The 17,640-nt window shown below is 37.2% G+C and overlaps 1 protein-coding gene across 4 annotated transcripts in view; it reads right to left on the minus strand.

Annotated features, from left to right (window-relative positions):
• Nucleotides 1–17,640, minus strand: part of prickle3 (prickle homolog 3) — a 59,273-nt gene that overhangs the window by 8,624 nt on the left and 33,009 nt on the right. For 3 of the 4 annotated variants that reach the window (XM_059523800.1, XM_059523798.1, XM_059523797.1), the window contains one exon: nucleotides 1,473–1,656. In XM_059523800.1, the coding sequence (XP_059379783.1) occupies nucleotides 1,473–1,583 (111 nt within the window). In that variant the 5' untranslated portion in view covers nucleotides 1,584–1,656. Of the gene's footprint in view, nucleotides 1–1,472; nucleotides 1,657–11,092; nucleotides 11,234–17,640 lie in introns of those variants that run through there. The other variant, XM_059523799.1, reaches the window with a different exon arrangement.

Here is a 17,640-nt window from a genome sequence, read left to right on the forward strand (position 1 = left end):
ATTGGTTCATGAATCAGTTTGAATGAGTCGTTCAGTTCCCTGCCGCACGCGCTGAGCGTCTGAAGTGGTTCACTAGGAGTTGTAACGTTTAACATCAGCAGCGTTGAAAACGTGGCTATGGAACTGCACTGAATTGAAAGCAAATCTGCAAAGGCTATTATTTGCTTGCGATGGAGATCTTTATTAGATGAACACCGCGTGTGCTGTCTACTGTTTAACAGGTAATAACTTGGGCTACATTCGATTACAGTACACGATACCACTGTGACATTAGTTTGTTGTACGTGTGTGGCTTATAACAGAGGGGAGTCAAGTTGAATGCAGCTTCCAAAAGACAAAAAATAGCCGATTAAGATTTTATTATTTTTAATACAATCACACCGGTGCGAGTACGTTCAGCGAGTCATATTATCATCAGCAGCTAAATTCAGAGCTGTGATTGCTTGCTGGCGCTGAGCCAGAGATAGATGTGTTTTTACAGCACTGCGCATTATAACCAATCACTCCCGATTCTGTTTCGCTTATTAAAGCATTGGCCAATCAGAGGTGTTACGATGAGTCATCGCTAAAATGCCGGTGCTTCCTTCACTCGCTCGCTGACTGGAGACCTCTTTCTGGCGAATTCTCTCGTCAGAAACAACAAAGTGCAGATGTGTGTACGAATCTTTAATTAAGATATTGATTTCACAGTGTTAACAGTTTCAGTGATTTCAATGGGAGTTTCTGAGAGTGATTGAAATCTAGACTGTCAGTGAAAATGATCTTTAATAATGTAAATGTTATTTGCTCTATTTCTGAACAATGAAAGATTAGTAGCAATTTTTATATCACATTAACTTTCAATGTTAAATTCACATTTAATATAAAGTCAGTCGTATTAAAAATATGTTATGGCATGACACCTATATCTGTTACTTAAGTAAACAGACCGGGTTTTATAATAAATTACATAAATTGGAGTAAAGGCCGATGAAATATATACATTTATACACACACACACATACATTACATACATTTGATCTATATATCTAAATAAAAATAGGCTCAGTATATATGACCCAAAGTAACTAGTAACCAACTACTTGAGTAGATTTTTTATCCGATACTCTTTTACTCTCACTCAAGTAACTATTCAGACTAGAACTTTTACTTTTACTTGAGTTAATATTTCTAGAAGTACTTTTACTTTTAATTGAGTACAGTTTTTGGGTACTCTACCCACCTCTGATTAAATGTGGAAAAACAAACAATGCTTAATATCAAAACTACACGAGGCAACCAAGATGTTGTTGTTTTGTTTTTAGTGAAGCTTGACATGTGAATCACCATTATGTCTCATCGGATTAAAAAGAGCAGCCACTGTTTGACAAAGTGCAAAAGAGGCTGTGATTGGCTGATTCAGACCAAACTCTCATATCACTACATAAACGTAACTGTATGTAGCTATAGTCTCCTGAACGCTGCCTGCTCACCTGTTCAGGCTTGATCCCGGGCGGCACCCAGGCATATTCTTCCGAGGCGCAGCCCGAGTCATCGTCAGATATGGAGTGCCTCTGGAAGTCAGACACCAGCTTCAACATCATTCTCTCCAGCTGTCCGGGCACAGAGCGCACCACATGCTCCTCCCGCACACACTTACAGTGCACACAGATCTTCCTGTGGAAACAGGTCAGCAGAGCAGCGCTGAGTGAGCACAGCCAAAACAAGTAACTCAAACTGAAACTGATGATTCAGGATCTGTAAGAAAATTAGGGAATCAAAAAAAATTTTGTGTATCAGACAATCAGGCAAACAAAATGATATATTCATTGTTGTACAGAAGCAGTTAAAAGACTTTATAAACATAAGAAAGAGGGAGACAGCACCGTCCATGGTGCATTTGTGCAACTTCAGCATTTTCCTCTGCAAAATAAAAATGGTCTCATCTACTCATCATCCTTTTTCATGAAACGCAATAGGAGATATTAAGACTCCTCATTTTCACAAAGTGAATTCAGACCATTCATAATTTGTGTGCTATACAAAAACCCAAAGTAGACTTCACTTTTTACGCGTACGCTAATGTAATCAGAACAGTACGCACATACTGTATATGCACCACCTGATTTTTGTAAAGCTCAAAGTATACTTCTGTTTTTACATGTGCGTGAGGTTCCATGTACAGTGCGCTTGATTCTAATTTCCTCACCAGGGCTGCATTTCCCAAAAGCAACTGGTTGCAATTTTCCATTGTTACCAATATAGTTCCAATGGAACTAACAACCATAGTTAGCCAACGATGGTTTTTGGAAATGCAACCCAGAATAGTATGTACTGCATGCGCATCATTTGTAACCGGGTCGCACATGCGCAGGTCGTTGTTTCAAACAAAACTAAAGAGACAGAACAACAACAACAAAATAGCAGAGACTGCAAGAAAAACAGATGACTGCATTGATGAGCACATGTGTGAGAGAGTTATGAGGCTTCTGCAACTTTTGTTTAAAAAGAGTACAAAGGCATTTTTATCGGTCATAACTTCTGAAGTAAAATAGTGCAGAATATGGACAAAGATTAGGCTTTCTAGAGTGCATGTGTCGTCTGCCTGTGTGATTTCAAAGAGGTTAGCAATAGCAAGCTAGCTCTGCAATAAGATATGATTCCCCTCTCCCTGCAGACCACTCCACACCTCCTCTAAATCACATGACGGCACACAGGCCGGCACAGAGGCTAAGCAGCAACACGATGAGAGACGGTGTTAGTGGAGGATTGAATACAACACTGTCAGATTAGCTCATGTCTCATTCTTTCATATTACAATAATGACACCTTCCATTCTCGCTCAATCTGCAATAGCGTAATGGAACGCTCTGATGACGTATTATGTAAAAGAGGTTTGAAAATACTTACAATGACAGGTAGGTAGGACCATAGATATGTATTGGTAGATGCCTCATTCGAAAGGTCCAAGCACGTAGACACGTCTACTATCTCGCACCGGTTGACCTGACATCATTCACCATAATAATCAATTAATAATCGAAGATGCCACAGTCCTGCAGCGACGATGGTTATAAAAACCACCAGGATTTATATTCCAGAAGAAATGGGATAACCTTTCACAGGTGAGAATGTGAAAGGTGGCTGAAACTTAGATACGTAAGGATTGTGGCATCTTTGAATATTCATTGATTATTATGGTGAATGACGTCAAGTAGACTCTTCCAAGATGGCAGACAGCTCACGTATTGCGGCCCACAGAAACAGTCACTAATGAGGAATCTACATATACTTATCTATGGGTAAGACAGCCTATTGTAAACCTCAGACCAAGGGATGTGATTGGATGAACATTTTATGGTCCTAGGCCTTCAATAGATGATATAAATACATTTAGACCACTTCACTGAGTGATTGCTATGGGGATGTGAAGAGACTTTCAACCAGCATAACAAAAAATTTAACCAAATCACCCTGCCTTTAAATTAGAGAAATTATTATTATTATTATTTTGCATAAATATTTGTCAGAGGCTATATGCACTGTGAAAATAGCTGTATTTTCTTTGCACAAAGTCTAAATATTGGCAAATACTATTTGCACCTCAATGTATTATAGTACATTGTAAAATAGTATGCAATAGCATATTAAGTGTATCTGATTTTATATATATATATATATATATATTATTTTTTTTTTTTTTTTAACGTATAAATGTACATATTTATTAAAATAATACATGGATGTTTTCTTATTGGGACCTTACAATATGTACTGTATCCCTAAAGCACACCCCTACACCAACTCTTAACCAGTAAAGGTGTCCTGGTAAGTACAGGAGATGTACAGTGGTTTTATATATATATATACAACCCGAATTCCGGAAAAGTTGGGACGTTTTTTTAAATTTTAATAAAATGAAAACTAAAAGACTTTCAAATCACATGAGCCAATATTTTATTCACAATAGAACATAGATAACATAGCAAATGTTTAAACTGAGAAAGTTTACAATTTTATGCACAAAATGAGCTCATTTCAATTTTGATTTCTGCTACAGGTCTCAAAATAGTTGGGACGGGGCATGTTTACCATGGTGTAGCATCTCCTTTTCTTTTCAAAACAGTTTGAAGACGTCTGGGCATTGAGGCTATGCGTTGCTGGAGTTTTGCTGTTGGAATTTGGTCCCATTCTTGCCTTATATAGATTTCCAGCTGCTGAAGAGTTTGTGGTCGTCTTTGACGTATTTTTCGTTTAATGATGCACCAAATGTTCTCTATAGGTGAAAGATCTGGACTGTAGGCAGGCCAGGTTAACACCCGGACTCTTCTACGACGAAGCCATGCTGTTGTTATAGCTGCAGTATGTGGTTTTGCATTGTCCTGCTGAAATAAACAAGGCCTTCCCTGAAATAGACGTTGTTTGGAGGGAAGCATATGTTGCTCTAAAACCTTTATATACCTTTCAGCATTCACAGAGCCTTCCAAAACATGCAAGCTGCCCATACCGTATGCACTTATGCACCCCCATACCATCAGAGATGCTGGCTTTTGAACTGAACACTGATAACATGCTGGAAGGTCTCCCTCCTCTTTAGCACGGAGGACACGGCGTCCGTGATTTCCAACAAGAATGTCAAATTTGGACTCGTCTGACCATAAAACACTATTCCACTTTGAAATAGTCCATTTTAAATGAGCCTTGGCCCACAGGACACGACGGCGCTTCTGGACCATGTTCACATATGGCTTCCTTTTTGCATGATAGAGCTTTAGTTGGCATCTGCTGATGGCACGGCGGATTGTGTTTACCGACAGTGGTTTCTGAAAGTATTCCTGGGCCCATTTAGTAATGTCATTGACACAATCATGCCGATGAGTGATGCAGTGTTGTCTGAGAGCCCGAAGACCACGGGCATCCAATAAAGGTCTCCGGCCTTGTCCCTTACGCACAGAGATTTCTCCAGTTTCTCTGAATCTTTTGATGATGTTATGCACTGTAGATGATGAGATTTGCAAAGCCTTTGCAATTTGACGTTGAGGAACATTGTTTTTAAAGTTTTCCACAATTTATTTACGCAGTCTTTCACAGATTGGAGAGCCTCTGCCCATCTTTACTTCTGAGAGACTCTGCTTCTCTAAGACAAAGCTTTTATAGCTAATCATGTTACAGACCTGATATCAATTAACTTAATTAATCACTAGATGTTCTCCCAGCTGAATCTTTTCAAAACTGCTTGCTTTTTTATGAACTTTGATAAAGTTCATTATTTTCCTAATGTAATGATAAAAATTAAACTAGAAATTAGATTCATTGCACACCAACTGAAATATTTCAGGTCTTTTATTGTTTTAATACTGATGATTTTGGCATACAGCTCATGAAAACCCAAAATGCCTGTCTCAAAGAATTAGCATATTTCATCCGACCAATAAAAGAAAAGTGTTTTTAATACAAAAAAAGTCAACCTTCAAATAATTATGTTCAGTTATGCACTCAATACTTTTGCAGAAATGACTGCTTCAATGCGGCGTGGCATGGAGGCAATCAGCCTGTGGCACTGCTGAGGTGTTATGGAGGGCCAGGATGCTTCGATAGCTGCCTTAAGCTCATCCAAAGTGTTGGGTCTTGCGTCTCTCAACTTTCTCTTCACAATATCCCACAGATTCTCTATGGGTTTCAGGTCAGGAGAGTTGGCAGGCCAATTGAGCACAGTAATACCATGGTCAGTAAACCATTTACCAGTGGTTTTGGCACCATGTGCAGGTGCCAGGTCGTGCTGAAAAACGAAATCTTCATCTCCATAAAGCTTTTCAGCAGATGGAAGCATGAAGTGCTCCAAAATCTCCTGATAGCTAGCTACATTGACCCTGCCCTTGATAAAACACAGTGGACCAACAGCAGCAGCTGACATGGCACCCCAGACCATCACTGACTGGGTACTTGACACTGGACTTCAGGTATTTTGTCATTTCCTTCTCCCCAGTCTTCCTCCAGACTCTGGCACCTTGATTTCCGAATGACATGCAAAATTTGTCCAAAAGTCCAGTGCTGCTTCTCTGTAGCCGAGGTCAGGCGCTTCTGCCGCTGTTTCTGGTTCAAAAGTGGCTTGAACTGGGGAATGCGGCACCTGTAGCCCATTTCCTGCACACGCCTGTGCACGGTGGCTCTGGATGTTTCTACTCCAGACTCAGTCCACTGCTTCCGCAGGTCCCCCAAGGTCTGGAATCGGTCCTTCTCCACAATCTTCCTCAGGGTCCGGTCACCTCTTCTCGTTGTGCAGCGTTTTTTGCCACACTTTTTCCTTCCCACAGGCTTCCCACTGAGGTGCCTTGATACAGCACTCTGGGAACAGCCTGTTCGTTCAAAAATATCTTTCTGTGTCTTACCCTCTCGCTTGAGGGTGTCAATGATGGCCTTCTGGACAGCAGTCTTACCCATGATTGCGGTTTTGAGTAATGAACCAGGCTGGGAGTTTTTAAAAGCCTCAGGAATCTTTTGCAGGTGTTTAGATGATTAGGTTAATAGCTTGTTTAGAGAACCTTTTCATGATATGCTAATTTTTTGAGATAGGAATGTTGGGTTTTCATGAGCTGTATGGCAAAATCATCAGTATTAAAACAATAAAAGACCTGAAATATTTCAGTTGGTGTGCAATGAATCTAAAATATATGAAAGTTTAATTTTTATCATTACATTATGGAAAATAATGAACTTTATCACAATATGCTAATTTTTTGAGAAGGACCTGTATATATGTCTATATAAAGACTATGCATTCAACTGTAAGCATATGTTAGTATACAAGTCAAAAATGAAGTATACTTTGGGCTTAACAATATGATCTGCACGTGTTGTGGTCGATGTGCCAGTCTGTCTGATATCTGCGAGGACATCTCATTAAATCTCAATTATAGGTCTATTAAAGGGTTAGTTCACCCAATAATCAAAATTATGTTATTAATAACTCACCCTCATGTCGTTCCAAACCAGTGAGACCTCAGTTCATCTTCGGGACACAGTTTAAGATATTTTAGGTTTAGTCTGCTTAAACATGCTCAAAAAGTCATGAAAATCTGCACACGTGTCAAACCAGGTGAAAATTTACGTTTGATATAGGATTCAGAAGAGGGTGTGGCAAAATGTCTCGACAGCGCATCCTATACTAAAAAAGTCTACAGCCTTCCAGCTATGTACATGCGCTAAAATTGGCACACACATGTAACACACAAATACGTACAAAAAAGACTCTTGGAGCAAAATTCTAAACCCAACAGGAAGTCGGTTATTTTTAATATTATTAGCAAATTTTGTGTAATTTTTGTGTAATTTTTGTCATTTCTATGCATTGTATTTTAACGAACTCCTCCTAGAGATTTATACAGATCAACACCAAATTTGGTATGCTTAATCTAAAGGCCTTTGCGATGTTAAATTGCGAAGATCTTGAGTTTTCGTCGAAGGGTGTGTCCGTGGCGGCCTGGCGAATTTCAATGATTCGCCATGAAAACTGAAGTTGCTTTAACTCAGACATACAATGTCCAATCTGCCCCAAACTTCACTTTTTTGATAAGACTCTGGACCTGAACAGATTGACATGCACACATTCAGTTATAGTCATAGCGCCACCTATTGGCAACAGGAAGTGTCATATTTTACACTGCTACGAACTACTCCTAGAAATTTTATGAAATCAATGTCTTTTTTGTGGTCAGTCTAATCTAAAGGCCTGTGCGATGTTCAGTTGTGAAGATCTTGAGTTTTCGTTAAAAGGCGTGTCCATGGTGCCGTGACGAAGTTCGATGTCTTGCCATGGGAATAAAAGATGTTATAACTCAGGCATAAAATGTCCGATCTTCCCCAAACTTCACATGTGTGATAAGAGTCCTGGCCTGAACAGATCTGAAGGCCAATATTCCATTAGGTGTGGCAAAATGGCTCGATAGCGCCACCTTTACACTTTCAACGGAGTGCGCCTCAAGCTATGTTTCACGTACATGTATGAAAATCGGTACACACATGTAACACACTAATACCTACGAAAAAGTCTCTTGGTATGAAATCCGAATCCCAACAGGAAGTCAGTTATTTAGAATTTTCTCTGCAAAATTGGTGTTGTTTTTGCCATTTTCAGGGGTTGTACGTACTTTAATGAACTCCTCCTAGAGATTTATTCAGATCAACACCAAACTTGGTCAGTTAAATCTAAAGGCCTTTGTGATGTTAAATTGCGAAGATCTTGAGGTTTCGTTTAAGGGCGTGTCCATGGCGGCCTGACAAATTTCGATGTTTCGCCATGAAAAAGGAAGTTGCTGTAACTCAGACATACAATGTCCAATCTGCCCCAAACTTTACATGTTAGATAAGACTCCTGACCTGAACAGATCTACATGCCCATATTCAGTTATAGTCATAGCGCCACCTGCTGGCAACAGGAAGTGACATATTTTACGCTGCGACAAACTACTCCTAGAAATTTTTTGACATTAATGTATTTTTTGTGGTCAGTCTAATCTAAAGGCCTGTGCGATGTTAAATTGTGGAGATCTTGAGTTTTTGTTAAAGGGGCGTGTCCATGGCGCCATGAAAAAATTGTATGTCTCGCCACAGCAAAAGAAGTTGTTGTAACTCAGGCATAAAATGTTCGATCTTCCCCAAACTTCACCTGTTCGATAATAGTCCTGGCCTGAACACATCTGAACGCCAATATTCCATTATAATGATAGTGCCCCTGCTGGCAACAGGAAGATTGGCACATATATAGAATATACTTTGAGATATTCCACTTATATTTATGACTTAAAATGCATATTTCTCACCGTTTACCTTTTTACTAAAGCCACTCGCTGGCAGTGAGCCCGGATGCGAGGGCCCATTCATCGCTCCTTGCAGCTTTAATTTTCATTTATTTTCTTAATTTGGAATAAACTCCTCTCAGAGTTGATATGTGATGAGAAAAGGAAGCAGAATGGAATAAAAAAAAGGGTGGATTCGTTCTCGGGTCAGTCTCAGTCGTGTAAAAAATGTCTTTGCTCGCCAAACCATTGTTTCGGTTTCTGGCTCAAACAGTCAGTGGTGGTTACTGCAAATAGCCTTTTAACAGACACTCTGTAATTAATTAGTTATGGATTTTATTTAATCCAGAATGTGGTCAAACCCTGTCATGTGCACTAGCTGATGTCTATGATACCTATTATTACTCAAAACACACCATAATTTCAGGCAGGTGATTCATGACTTAAACCACACACACATAAAAGGTGTTTCATCAACTCAAATTCCCATCCCTCAAAAATCATGTCAAAACTGCCCCAGAGCCAAACGTTTTACTTTCTACTGGTCTTACTGTGAACGGTTCATCATTCAGCAAATCAATTCAGATTCAATTCCTCTGCCTTTGCTATGACTTTTCTTTTTGGCTGATGTTACCAATCCCTCTTATTTTTCAGGCTCTCCCTTCTGTCATACAGAGAATTTTCAAAATCCAATCAATTCCTCAATGATAAAATCTAGCCCTGTCCTCATTTTTTTTTACCCCCTATCCTGTCAAATTATGGGAAAAAAGGCCAAATTGGAAATGCCGTTCATGTTGGCTTCTTAAACACCCATAATACCGGCCTGTCCAACTGCTCTGGTTTTACACCTCACCCTGATTTAATGAACCCGCTGCTGTCACAGCTATTTATTAAATGACATCTAGGACAGCTATTAAAGATAACATCTTCTAATGTTTCTGATGCAGACAAGTGCAGCAGGTTCATCCATGGCAACTACACAAGCAATGACCAGAGTCACGACAACATGTGCTGAACTTACACTTCACTACTCACAACAGACACAAAACCAATCACATACAACTAATCTTCACGCTATTTCACACAGAACCAAGACCAAAATATACATAAATAATAATAATAATAATAATAAAGAAAAATGAAACATGAACATGAAAAACATTCTTCAAAATATCTTCTTTAAAAAAAATAATAAGGCATAGAGGTTTAAAACAACATGAGGCATAAATGATAACAGAAATTAGAATGCCTCACATGAAATAATAGTTGGAAAACTTTTTTTTTTAATGGAATGGTTTTTTAACCTTTAACTAATTTTTTTTTTTGTTGAAAATCTAAATATGTATTGGATATGTTTGATATGTATTTATAGTTGAGCATCACATTTAATACATCTTTTACTTACATATTAAATTTTTTCTACATAAGACATTTATTGCTCATTGAGTATGAAGCTCATACTTGAGGAAAAACAAGTCAACTTTATTTAGATAAATAAAATGAACAAAAATATGCAATTTGGTGCCGTTGCTGATATAGCTAAATATTAGTTTATATTATTAGGGGATACTTTATTTTTCCCCAAAACATGTCAAAGTAAGATGATCTTAAAATGCTTAGTTTTATGATAAAAGCTCTTTAGTTTCAAAACATATAATGCAATGCAATACAATTATGATCAAGAGATGAACAAAAAAACATTTGATAGCCTGATGTTCATTGATACATTTAACAGGATCTTTTAAAAATATTATATACGGATAATCAAATAAACCAAAAGTACAGCAAGTGTTAATCTTGAAATATTACTAACAATATAAACGCTTTTCTTTGTTACTTTAAATAAAATCAGTAAAGATTTCATAGAAAAAAATTACCTGAAGAGTTTTACATATAATAGGATTTTTACTTGGTAAAATCAGACAACAGAAGGCATGTTGTAGATTGTGTACAACAGGTTTTTCAGTAAAAATGTGATCATGCTCATAATTTATAAATTTGCTAATCAAACATAATACAGTAGGTTTAAAAGTAAATTAAAAAAAAGTTTAAGAATATAGAGTTTGTGTTCTATTCTTAATGAAGTACAGATGATGTGTTGACTTACGGATACAGCTTGAGATGTTTAAATAACACTTTTTAGATTTGCATCATGAAATAACACTCAATTATGACTAATAATGAAATATAGTTTTTTATGTTTTCTGTAATATTATTATTTATCATGCAGTAAGTGTTTTAAAGCCATAAACTAATGTAATGAAAACAATCAGTAATCCTACAACCATTAGATTAAAAGAGAATGAATAAATACATACTGAATACAGTTCAAGAATCAGCCAGAAAATGTCCAGGTGCGACACACTTTTCAAAGAAACTAGTCCTCTGTCCTGACTTTGTCCCAACAAAACTCAAAACAAGCGTCGTCCTCGGACAGAGCGCAGCTGAGACTGATGAACACGTGTCCCAGACTGAGACTCCGTCGCTGATGATATCAAACCCCTTCATCTCTGCTTTCTCTCTGTGTCATGCTGAGAATGAGGTCAGAGCCGGGTCTCCAGGTCCACAAGGAGGTGAAGCGGGAATAGAGCGGCCTGTGTGTGTGTGTGTGGATGGATGGGGGTTTAATCCTCCTCAGTACAGTTATGAGAGAGGCGCTGGTTTTCTAAATCAGACATTGGTGAAATACAATGTTTAAAAGAACAGTATTTATTTAAAATTGAGTGTTTGTAACATTCTAAAATGTCTTTACTGTCACTTTTGAACAGTTTAATATTTACTTAAAGTATTGATTTATAAAAAAAAAAAAAAAAAAAAACGAAATCTCACCGGAGTTGTCTTGTATATTAAATAATGAATATAATTCATTAGCACGATATGATAAATAATTCAGTAACTAATTAAGTTATAATCAATATATCAAGTAAAAAGCAGCTCAGCTTGTAATAGAAACTCCTGTAATATCAAGAAAATGTATACAGAATCTAATTCAAAAGTTGTTAACTTGTTAGCATTTATGTTGAGAACCATACTTCACACAAATCTTCCAGAATAATAATGACTAATATTCATACAACGCCACGCAATAAGAGCTTACAGGAAAGCTTACATGAACAGGTTATTTTGTCCTATTGTTCCCAGAAAGGGACAAACACAGATTAACACACTACAAAAACCTTTTAAAGCTCAGGCATTGGTCAGCAGGTTCACTCACGCTGGCAAAAGCCATCCTCCTGACTAAAGATCAACATCTGCTGCCAGATGTGTCCTCGAGATGATGAGGTCACATGATTCATGCACATGCATTCACAGGGAAATCACTGGTAATAATGAAGACTTTGGATTCACCGCAGAATAAGCCGGATTGTAAATTGAGGAGCATACAGAAGGTGTGATGGGAAAAGTAACAGAAATTAATTACAGATGTAATTACATGCAGGTTATTTTAAAATATAAGTACCATGTAAAAACATGTATGTACACAATAAGTGCAATGTACCAAATTATTAATTTAAATGTAAATACATAGTCGTTAAGGCCACTTAATATAAAGTGGGTCCTTTTTTTCTATATTTTTCACCTCCTGGGGTCGAAACTGTATATGCTGCAGCAAATGCAGTTCATCTTGGTACTGGAAATTTTATTTTATTACAGAACATCAGACACGGGAAGCAGCATTCAGTAATACTTAATTTTGTATATTTTCAATAAACCAAAAACTACCAGTGGAAGTATGCATGTATACTGAACGCTAAAAACTGTATCCAGAGTTTAGTAGGTCATGTGATTCCCTTTTATGTTGGGAAAATAAAGTGTTTAATAATATATTAGTTGTGTGATTTGTGTTAAAGGTATGAGGTTCTCAACTCTGTGACCTGGAACAGTCTAGAGATCATGAAGACCCTGATGAGCGTGTTTGATTAGGGTTGGAGCTAAACTCTATACCCCTGCTATAGAAATTAATATAATTTATGTGGTTATATTAATAATCGACTCATTTAACTCAGTAAATAGTCAAATTTACTTAATATTTTGATAAATGCAAACACTTTCTTAATTACTTTAAATAAACACAACTTCAAAATTAAATATTTTTAAGTAATATTTCATTAGAGTGCAATTAGATTTAATTTCTTCATTAAATGTTAAAGGCACAATACTCATGGGAGTTGTCATCTTCATCCCCACAGCCGATGCAATCCGACGGGACTAAGGCAGAAATCATGTTTATGGATGAGCCAATGATTTATTAACGTAGTAGAATGAAGCAGGGTGAGGCTGAAAGCTGTCGAAGCACAACGATGCCGCTGAACGAGCGTGACAAACGACTCGAAAGCAGCGGAGCTTTTATTATGCCACAGTTGACCGCTTCCGCTGCTTCCAGTCGTATGTATGTAGGGGAAAAGCAGCGCTGTTCTATCACATAAGATACGTTTGGAAGTTCTGTTATAGTGCTACTCTGTACGGTCGTCACCAGTCTATTAAAACCAAATGACAACCTCCAGCTCTCTCTCATGAAGCCAACATAGAAGTGACTAAAACTGTAATTTATCGACTGGCCGCTAGACGCTAAATGTAAAAATACATGTTTACTGCCTGGTACAAAAAATTATTTTGCTCTATATAGCTAATTTTTCTCTTCATGACAAATGTGAGGGAGGTGAATTTTTTTTTTTATAACAAATCTGTTTAAATTATATTAGGCCTTAAAGTTCTGCATATTTAAGGGCGTGGCCGCTTGATTGACAGGTGGATTGCAGCTCTGGTCACGCCCGTTGAGCTAGGTGGACGTGGTTTCAGCAACCAGCTCCTGTCTTTTTGCCCATTTTCGATTATCTGGGAATGAAGCGCGGTGACACGCTGCCAAGATGGCGACGGCCCGGTCCGCCCATTTTGAGCTTCAAAAACGCTCTTCAGAAAACTACGTATGACGTCACGGACACTACTTGCATACTTTTATACAGTCTATGATTAAAATGCACAACATATTAAAGTGTCTTTGGTGTTTCCATGTTTTCTACAAAACAAAACCGGAAATCGAAGGGTTATGACGTCATTGGCAGGCGACACAATGACACTATGGACACTGTCCGTGACACTAGTTAAAACTGATTATTTCTCTGAATTTAAACATTCTTTGAAACATTTGGGATAATGTTAGTACACAAGTCTGCAAAATATATATCACTGTTCTATTGTTGTATACATATTGTCTTATATTTATTGTCTTACATATTGTGCCTTTAAGTTCAGTAGTAAGCAGATTTTACTTGATAATAGTTGTACTTTATATCAAAGCAATAATATTTGCTTAAAATGTGTTTTGAGAATTATTGAAAATTAAGGTCATGTACCCATTAAAGGGTTAGTTCAGACCAAAATTTAAATTAAGCAGCAGTTATGATGATGTAAGAAATGAAGTGAAGTAAGGAATCTTTGCTTCCTTTGCTCCTGTTAACAAACGTTGGTTTTCATGACTCATGACTCAGCATGACCAGCGCATGCGAAATTCACTACAGGAGGCCTTTGTTCACCCCTGTGAGACACTTTTTTTAAATAGATGAACTTTTTATTAAACTTCTCATGGACTGATGCAGTGCAACACCTGCTGAGTGGCATCAAACAGCTTGAAAGATCAAAGACAATTTTTTAAATAACTTCCAATAAATTCATCTGAAAGAAGAAAGTCATGTACGCCTAGGATGACTTCGGGCTAAGTAATTTATGGCTTCATTTTCTATTTTTGCTGAACTAACCCTTTAAGCACACCTACATATTTGAGCTCAGATTATAAAAAGAAAAAATAATGTATTATCCAACTTAATGTCTTAACAAATTGAGGTGTTTTTTACTATATACCTCCTATAATTCCAAGTCAATCAGATCATTGCACACTGTGATATGAGTTTTATTGTTTTAGATATTTAAGCCTTTATTTTGGGTAAATTTCACTATTTATTGTAAAATTAAGAGATTAATGTTTAGACTTTAGAAAGATTATAACCTGGAACTTGGATGTGGGAAATAATTACATTTAGATCCAAAAAATAGTTTTTAGCAACACAGTGTAGATGCTAATATATTACTTCACAGACATTACTGGCTAGTACTTTTACCGCCATAATATTTTCAATTGACAGATTATTGCTGGTCTGTGGCTTTAAACTGCTGTATTTTTTAAACAGAAAATCACACAGCTTTAGTGTGACATTAATAAGTATAATTTCATAGATATTGTTAATAGAAGTTGTTCATGATAAAACTTAATACATTCCATAGATTATTTATTTTGCAAAATCTTGTCATTTTAATACATATTACATGTAGGGCTGGGTATTGTTCAAAATATTTCGATCCGGTGTCAATTTCGATTACCTCAGTTTCGATACCGGTTCCTAGCGATACTTTTTTCGATACCATATGTTTTAAAATCCATTTCAACATCAACACAAATACATTAAACACAAAACTTTTATTTTTCACCTTAATTAAATCAAATTCTGGTTACACTTCACACTCAGAATAACATTATTAATACAACTGGTTGTGCTTTTTGGAAAGGGGTGCGCCATTCAGGAGCGGACTGGGACCAAAAAGTTGCCCTGGACTTCCTGGCCCACAGCAGCCCACCACATCATAACGCAAACGCCCCCGTTTTAAAGTCATTTATTAATTTAATAAATAAGTAAACAGTTTGGGGATTTTAACCAATAGGGCAACTGATCCTCGAATCCATAGCAGATCCATACGAATCATGCATGAAATAGAAGTTTATAAACTCAAACGATAGCTTTATGTGCTTTACAGATGAACTTGAAGTCTTTATTCATTTGAGATGTTCAATAATAGATCATCTTTGGCTCGGTAATACAAGTTCATGATCCGATTAGTGAACCGATGATTCTTTTGAGTCAATCTTTTAAAATAATCATTTATTTTGTTTAACAAAACCAGTGTGGAAACCAGTGTTTCACAAACTGGATAGATCTGAGGTGCAGGACTCGCTAAATCATTAGCCCCACGTCCCGGGTCTATTGTGTTTTCCAGTCCAATGGGCTATCATGAATAGTGATGTAAAACTCCTAACTTGATTCGCGTTGTTTACTCGCTTGAAGGGGGTGAAACGGATCATAGCTGATCGTTTGCACTTGTTTCTAAATATTGCTGATTCAAGCGTTTTAAACAATTCGCGTGCGTTCGGGGCTTGCGCTCACTCATTCAAAGCACGTGCTGCGAGCAGCATTTCAGACAATGCGCGTACAGAGAATGAATTTTTCTTTCGCGTATCATAACTTCTGAATGAACACATACACACAGAATTATATCAAGATAATTGTCTCTGCAAGTATTCTCGTAAACACAGTCGGTTATGTTTTAAGTGAACGTATACAGTGGCTTGCTGCTTAGAGTAATTCGCTGAACTGGATAAATCTGTCTCTCTGTCTGTTTTTTAGACGACGTGAAAGGGGGCGTGTTTCAAGATACGCAATGGAGTAGACCAAACTAAACAGGGAGGGAGGGGCAAAACACTCATCCAAACAAATGATTCATTAAATTGGTTGTATTGCCGGCTTTGGTTGCAATAATACTCTTATCGCATATGTTGCACTTTGCTGACTCGGCATCCACTTTTATAAAGTGTAGCCACACTTTAGACCTCTTTGGCATTGTAAAACGGAAACGTTTTGAGAAAAAACCACTACACTTGTGTTGTGTGACTGACTGCGAGTATCTTCAGAAATCCTCCCCGTTACGTCACGTGGTGGTGGACAGCCAATCACGGCGAATTAAGGTCCTTACATGCACGTATGCTACAAGCTCACACAGACACAGCCGCTTAGCAAAAAAAAAAAAAAAAAAACGCCGCTTGGCTTTTGGAGCCGAAATTTGGCACCGAAAGATAAATAGTTTTTCGATACTCATAGTATCGAAGTTTTTCGTTCGATACCATAAATGCATCGAAGTTCGGTACCCAGCCCTAATTACATGAAATGTATTACAAATTGTTTCTGCTCCCATTAAGCTCAGTGTGCTCTCTTTAAGCTCTTCCACATTGAACCTCTATGTAAATACTTCATAAACAGACTTTAAATAAGTGATGGTTTTAACTAAGTTAATCGATTTTCTATGGAATCGGTCGACTCAAATCTGCAGACTAGCTCTGACCTTAGGCAACTACTATGAACTTCTCCAGATTGAAAATCAGTGGAAAATCAGGGCAAAAATTGTGTAATGTATTCCAGCCTTAAGAGACTATAGATAAGCTGACATCCATTTAATGAGAGGCTTCATAATGAGGCTAGTTTCTGTGTTCATCCCCGTGAATAAAATGTTTTATTGGTTTGTTTTATTTGATTTTTGAATTCGTGTTACTTAACTGAACGTGGACTAGTCTAGATTTTGCAATGTGCTTAAATGACAATTCATTATGAATATAATGTGAAATAAAAATGCTTGATTGTGGTGTTTTTTATTTTTTTGTGATTGACTTTATACATTCAAAACAATTTTTTTTAAAGGTTGTTTCAAATAACAAAATTTTTAAATAAAACATGATGTGAGCTTAATGGGAACAGGGGTGTGCTTAAAGGGTACAAAATATGCACCCATTAAGCACAGCCAGACTTTTTGCATTTAATGATCTAAATCCTAATGTTGCATTAGAATGCATTGATACATCATTTTAATTTGTTCTCTGATGTCCCTAGATTGTGTATATGACGTTTTATATTAAAATACCCCACATTACATTTTTTATAGCTTGTTGAAATTGCCATTTTTAGGTTATGAGTCAAAACACGCTGTTATTTGTGTTTGTCCCCTTTAAATGAAAATGAGCTGCTGCTCCTGCCTCCATTTTCGGACG

This window comes from Carassius carassius, chromosome 34 (genome assembly GCF_963082965.1).
Source record: "Carassius carassius chromosome 34, fCarCar2.1, whole genome shotgun sequence".
In the NCBI taxonomy this organism is placed as follows: Eukaryota; Metazoa; Chordata; class Actinopteri; order Cypriniformes; family Cyprinidae; genus Carassius; species Carassius carassius.